The sequence below is a fragment of the Lipotes vexillifer genome, unplaced genomic scaffold (assembly GCF_000442215.2).
Source record: "Lipotes vexillifer unplaced genomic scaffold, Lipotes_vexillifer_v1.1 scaffold213, whole genome shotgun sequence".
In the NCBI taxonomy this organism is placed as follows: domain Eukaryota; kingdom Metazoa; phylum Chordata; class Mammalia; order Artiodactyla; family Lipotidae; genus Lipotes; species Lipotes vexillifer.
The window spans coordinates 2,077,087-2,083,822 of record NW_006780610.1 but is presented as its reverse complement, the minus strand read 5'-3'; the positions used below and the strand labels follow the sequence as shown (position 1 = coordinate 2,083,822).

General features: G+C 54.7%; 1 protein-coding gene across 1 annotated transcript in view; it reads right to left on the bottom strand.

Annotated features, from left to right (window-relative positions):
* Positions 1–6,266, bottom strand: part of NT5C1A (5'-nucleotidase, cytosolic IA) — a 14,335-nt gene extending 8,069 nt beyond the window's left edge. The window contains exon 1 of the mRNA XM_007453771.1: positions 6,141–6,266. Within this exon, the coding sequence (XP_007453833.1) occupies positions 6,141–6,266 (126 nt within the window). The remainder of the gene's footprint in view (positions 1–6,140) is intronic.
* Between the last annotated feature and the right edge of the window lie 470 nt (positions 6,267–6,736).

The following is a 6,736-nucleotide window of genomic DNA, read 5'->3' as shown; positions in this document are numbered from 1 at the left end:
TCTTTCCCTGACTGCCCTTCCAGCTAACTTCTATCCAGCCTTCAGGTCTCAAACTACAAGTCACCTCTAGGAAGCCTTCCCTTACCCCTAGTCATGGGCTTGCTACCTCTCCTAAGGATTTCCTTTGTGGTAAAATTTAACACTAAATTATAATGACTTATTTAACTATTTCTATTCCTAGACAGAGCTCTAGAAGCAGGAACCATGCTTAAGTTCTCAGGGAACAGGAACCAGGACTATCCTGTTCATTTATTGTATCTGTAGTGCTCAGAACTGTGCTTAGCACATAGTAGGTGCTCAGTAAATATTTAATGTCTCTGAACTTGTAAGCAATATAGTTTAATGAGAGACAGTATTTACCATGACAAAATTTTTTGTGTGTGTGGTACGCGGGCCTCTCACTGTTGTGGCCTCTCCCATCGCGGAGCACAGGCTCCGGACGCGCAGGCTCAGCGGCCATGGCTCACGGGCCCAGCCGCTCCGCGGCATGTGGGATCTTCCCAGACGGGGGCACGAACCCGTGTCTCCCACATCGGCAGGCGGACTCTCAACCACTGCGCCAACCAGGGAAGCCCCTGCCATGACAAATTTAACATGAGCTAGAAACTCCAGTGCAGTGCCCTCATCTGTTCAAATTGCTTGAAATATAGTAAATGCTCAGAGAATATTGTTTTGGTTGATGCAAATTTGACAAACATTTACTGGTTCTTTGTGCCAAGCACCTGGGCTCTGCCTGGGAATGATACTGGTAGAGATTTGGCTCCTGCCCTCAGAGTCACAGGCTGGTAGGGGAGAAAGACAGGTAAACAGAGAAGCAAAGGGGACTGAAATGAGTGCTAGTACCAGGTGAAAGCAAAGTCTCGATGACAAGTGTTCAGAGCAAGTTGTCATAGGACAGGAGGCGTTTCAGCAAAGCCTTGAAGGAGGACTGGGGCAAAGGAAGGCATGAGGAGGTGTGCACACACGCCGTGCCTTCACAAAGGTGAACAGAGCTCTGTGCATGGGAGCAGAGTGTAGTTGAGCCCAGAAGAGTAGGCAGGTGCTAGATTGCAGAAGGCCTTCTTTCAGGGGCCCAGGAGGGCCTCAGAACTCCTTCGGCACCTCCAGCAGAATGGGGAGAGAGGAATGCCACCACAGGCAGCAGCTGGACCCTTCATAATCCCTGGGGTCCCCAAGGGACTCAGACACCCAGAGAGTCCCACCACATCTCTGTGACTTGAGTGATCCTGGGACTATGTTTCCCACTTTACAGATGAGGAAACAGGGACTCAATTTGGGGGCAAGACTCATAAATGGACCTTGCATTCTGGCCTGCTCCTTACAGCCCGCAGGTCACGCACTCAACCCCATTTCTCCTCTCTGGAGTCAAGCCGGGGTCCCAATCAGTTGACAACACTGAGTGATGACCATGTGACAGGCACTGTGCTGGGGACATGGCAGGGATCACACAGTTGTGATCCCTGCTCCCATGGAGCTTATGATCTATCCCCAAGGCAGAGATTTGTGCATGCTTTAGAAGAGCACTGTCCAATAGACCTTTCTGTGATCATGGAAATGTCCAGTGCTCTCCGTGTGGCTGCATGTGGCTAGGGAGCCACCTGAAATATGGTCAGTGAGACAGAGGGACTGAATCTTTAATTGTATTGAATTTTAAGTTTAATCAATTTAAATTTAAGTAGCCATGAATGGCTAGTGGCTAATGAAGCTTTAGAACCTCAAGGTAGGAATAGAAGACCAGAGTCCCCAAACTCAGGAGGTGGACCTCAGTTTGCATTTGACTTTTATCCCAACCAAGACAGTGTGTGGGCCCAGCAGGGTGAGTATAAGGCATTGGCAGGACAGGTGCCTGTCCTCTGGGGCTCAGCCCAGTAACTCTCCCAGCTGCCAACCGCCCCCAAGTGTCTGTGTGTTCTTGGGATGGGTACCTCCCAAACCCCTCAGCCACCGTGAGCCTTCAAGGAAGGAAGGTAAAAATGAAAGAAAAGGGGTGATAGATGGATGGCCAGGGATGGGAAGGGTATGGTTGGGGGCGTGGGGAGGCCCACTCTCATAAACCCAGGAAGCCTGTTGGCCTTCAGGGCAAGGGCTGAGACTGCCTCGCCCCCTGGGCTTACTGCCCCAGGGCCAGGCCCAACACCCCTTCAAGGACAGGGAGCCAGCTACCCTCCAGCTTGTTCAGGCAGGTTCCCAAGCCGGCGACTCCAGCTCAGGCAGCCAGCCAAGGTCTCGCTCATCACTTTCTGTCCCACAGTCCCTGCCAAACTGCTATGTTCTGGGTCTCCTCCGGCTGACCCGCCCAGACCCCATCCCATCCCACCTCTGGCCACTGCAAAAAAAATATCCCAGCTGCCTTGGTCCCAGGAGTCTCCACTTCCTTCTTTTACAGATGGGGAAACAGGCCCAGAGAGGGGCCGAGAGTATTACTCTTGGTCATCCAGCAAAGTCAACGCAGAGCCAGGATAAGATCCCAAGTCTCTGGCGTCCAGCCTGGCCTCTGTCCACACAGCAGCACCCTACCCCCATATGCCCCTCCTCAATCACTCGCAGAAGACCCCAACCCCTGCTACCCCAGGCACTTCCCTGGGACACTCCTCACACCCCAGCCCTCGCTTTTCAGATCTGGGAGAATTGGTGAGGGGCACCATGCCCTCAGAGCGAGGTTTCTCAGGGCAGGGCTCTCTTTACCCCAAGAATGGAGGGCCCCAGGGCAAGGACCCTGCTTCCCTGCTCAGCCTGCTCTGACTCTGTACAAGTGAGGAGAAGTCTAAGGGCCTAGTGGGCCTGAGCCGCTGTGGGAAATATGGAATGCCAGCTGGGAGAGAGAAGCAGCCTGTCTGGGCTCCAGGCGGAGCTGAAGGAACAAATGAAAGGGGCTGGTCGGAGTTGGGGAGAAGCCAAGCACTAAGACACCCCCTTGGACCTCGCTGCAGAGGGAGGCCACCCCGTCACGTGATGTCAGGTGCATCTAGAGACAGTTGCTCCAGAAATCAGAAAGAAGTCCAGATGCCAGACTGAAGCTTGGGTCAGAAAGACTCCCTACCCCAGACCAGGAACTCAGCCTGGGAACACTGGGCTCCAGGGAGCCAAGGTCCTGCCAGCTCTCCCTGTCTTTCACTGGAGTCGGGGGGATTGGGGGTGTCCAGCTGATTACTCCTGCTTGGGGGACAGGAATGGAGGGATAAAGGAGGGCAGTCCAGCCCCACCCAGCCTGCCTGAGGAGCTCTCACTGAGGCCAAAGTGATTTTGCCTGTTGGGCCCAAGATAGGAACATAGCCAAAAGCTGTTATTTCTAGAAGGACTTAGAGTGAGAAGGGCTGCGGGATGAGAGGGGAACAAAACAGGTTTGGACTGAGGAAGTCCTCTGACCTCATGAGGTGAGGGCCTCCTATAGGCCTTTGGGGGTTAAATATTTCACTCAGGCTCTTGGGGATGAGAATAAGCCTAGGCCAGGCCCTGATGGGGCCCAGGAGGACCAAAGCCCCCAGAATAGCTTGTAGGGGGGAGGGGTTTCTGCAGGAAGGAGTAGGGACCAAGAAGCCACCAGTCTCCTTGCCTCCCAGAGAACAGTCAGGGCCAGGGGCTGACCGAGAGGTCATAACTGACGACTGGGCCTGAGCTCCCGGGTTCCTTGGTGATTGGCGAGGAAACAGATTGGTATGCTCCACTCATCACCCCACTTCCCAATGTCCATCCCCTCCTTTCCATCCCACAGGCCCTGACGTTAGTCAGGCTTCCTCCCCAGGCAGGGACCAGCCTCCTCACTGATCTGCCTGCTACCAGACACACCCTCTCCAATCCATCCACCAACACAGCCTCAGAGTGACCTTTCTAAAATGCAAATGGACCGAGTTAATCCCTTGCTGAAAAGTCCTGCCATAGCTCCATAATTGTTTTCATACTTTTTTTAAAAGTAGGTTGACATTTTATGCAAATGAACTCTTGCGAGGAGCCCCAATATGTAAACCATAGAGTACCATATTTTATTGGTATAAATTTATACTATAAATTCAAATGTATTACATATTCACGCTATATTTATTATCATGTCAACCAATGAATACAGGAGACCAGTGTGGATTTAAGCTTCATCATCTAGTCAGTTTGTTTCTGTTTCAGTTTGTCGGTTTTTGCACAGCATTAAGAAAGCCCTGATTCACATCAATAAGTGGTTGCAAATGGTAAAAGCCTTTTTTTTTTAAGGTTTTGTTTTGTTTTGTTTTAAATTTATCTTATTTATTTATTTTTGGCTGCATTGGGTCTTCATTGCTGCACGCGGGCTTTCTCTAGTTGCGGCGAGCAGGGGCTACTCTTAGTTGCAGTGCATGGACTTCTCATTGCAGTGGCTTCTCTTGTTGTGGAGCATGGGCTCTAGGTGCACGGGCTTCAGTAGTTGCAGCACGTGGGCTCAGTAGTTGTGGCATGCGGGCTCTAGAGCACAGGCTCAGTAGTTGCTGCGCACGGGCTTAGTTGCTCCGTGGCATGTGGGATCTTCCTGGGCCAGGGCTCGAACCCATGTGCGCTGCACTGGCAGGCGGATTCTTAACCACTGCGCCACCAGGGAAGCCCCAGGTAAAAACCTTTTTTGTTTTGTTCTGTTTTAAACTATAACCCTCAGGAGACTCCGCAACGATTGTCAGCAGTCTCAAGATACTCTTCTATTAAAACAGATCACAGGAAATGCTTTCCTCTGAGGTTTGCTAAAAAGGTAATCAACCTGTAGCATAAGTTAATATGTTGGCAGTCTCCAAGGTGCTAAAATGTCCAACAACACATTTGAGTAAGTTGAGTTTTATCACCTATTTTTACTTGTGTAAAACATAGTTTGAGGAAGAAAGAAAATGAATTGGCTTCACATGTGGGTAGACCTCCTGAAACATGGGGCTTCATGGAACCTAGTTTCAAGACCCCTAACCCCACTGAATAAGGTTCAGACTCCTTAATGTGGCATTCAAGGCCCTCTGTGGGTCTCTGGCATCACTTCAACTCTTCTCCTTCAGATCCTGCATCCTCTCAGTTTCAAAGACATCAGTCATGCTTTTTGCCCAGCCTGTTTCCCTCTCTGCCTGGGAAAGTCCACCTACTCAGGCTTTAAAATCAGCTCAAATGCCACCTCTAAAAGACTTCCTGAGCTGGCGGTCACTCCCGCCTCTATGCTCCCACTGCTAGGGTCTTTCACCTGAGCACTCACCATGTCCAGGGTCTCTGTGAGCTCCTGAGGCGGGGACTCAGTCTAATTCATTCTCAATCCGCACTGCTGGGCAGGCCTGGAGGTGCTCTGGGGGAATGACTGTTGACAGGGTGGGCCTTATGGGAAGCGTCTCAGGCTGGAGCTCTTTGGAGGATGCTCTGAGCCAGCTTCGATCCTCTATCCCCTTCCCAAGCTCTGAGATCTGGGAGGCTGGAGTGAGCAAGGCCCAGGGACCAACCAGGGCATCATGAATCTGTCCAATGGGGAGACGAGCTCCCTCCTCTGTGTGAATCCCCAAGGGATGAGACGACCACTGAGGTCGCAGAGATGTCGATGCCAGCGAGGGCTCCCCTGTGAGGCGAGCAGAGCCCGGAGCCGGGGAGCGGAGTCCAGCGTCGGGATCCTAGAACCAGGCACGCAGAGCCCCTAAGCGCAGAGAGCAGATTCCAGTGCAGCTCCCTTCTCTTAAGACGCGGGGAACCCGGCACCCCGAGCCCAAGGCGCAGGACCTTGACTCAGACCCCAAACGCAGAGGTTCGGGTCCGGAGCCCGGTGCCCAGATGGCAGAAACCGGAGCGCACAGCAAGGAGCCGGGTTACCTGAGCCCGGGGCGTCTCTGCAGGCGCCGCTGACCGGCTTTGCCAACAAATGCTGTCCGCTCGCCCCAGGCTGCCCGCAAGGGGAGGGGCTGGGCCGCGGCCTGGAGCTGGGCCCTGATGACAACATGAGGGAGGGGGATCCTGGCGTGGAACCCGAGCCCCAGGATAAGAAAAACACCACAGCAGAGCTCCAAAAATAAACCCGAGCCCGTGCCAACGGCCTGGCGCATTCTGGTGCTGAGGAGCTGCGTCCCTTCTCGGAGGGGCACCACGGGTCCCTCTCCAGAGGGCTGACGACCCCCCCTCCGGTGACCCGCCACCTGCCCTCCCCCATACCCATGCCCTGCTTTTACCGATTTGGGTTTCTTCTTGGGCGCGAGGTTGTCGTGGAAAGTCTTGGCTTCCTCCCAGCGCGGGGCCGCGGCGGTCTCTGCCCCCGGCCCGGGCTCGCGGGGCTCCCGGGGCTCCCCAGCCTCCATGCTCGGCTCTGACCCGGCCCAGCCGGAGCAGGCGGCTGCGGAGAGAGCGGAGCCGGCGGGGCTGGGCTGCGGGAGGGAGGCGCGTCCCGGGCGTGAGAAGGGGGCGGGCAGCGGTGGCGAGTGCGCGTGCTGGCCGGCCGGAGGGCGGGATGGGGTGGGGGGGCCGCTGGGGTGCTCAGCTCGCCCTGTCGGCAGCCGGTGCGTCGCTGCTGTTGCTGGTGGATATGTATTTCAGGACAGCTGCGCTCTCCTTCCCCGACCGCCCCACGCCCGAAACGCGGGAGGGGGAGGGGGCGGTTGGACCCTCGGGCTCGCAGGAGAGGGCCTAAGCTGGGCCTGCGGGCTGCCGCGGGCTCGGGATTGCGGGGATAGTGTTCTTCGAGGAGCTATTCGGCACCGAGAGAAGGGGAGGCCTGCCGACTTTTTCCCCCGGGGTGGTGATCCACAAAGGAGAAAATGCAAAGCTAGCC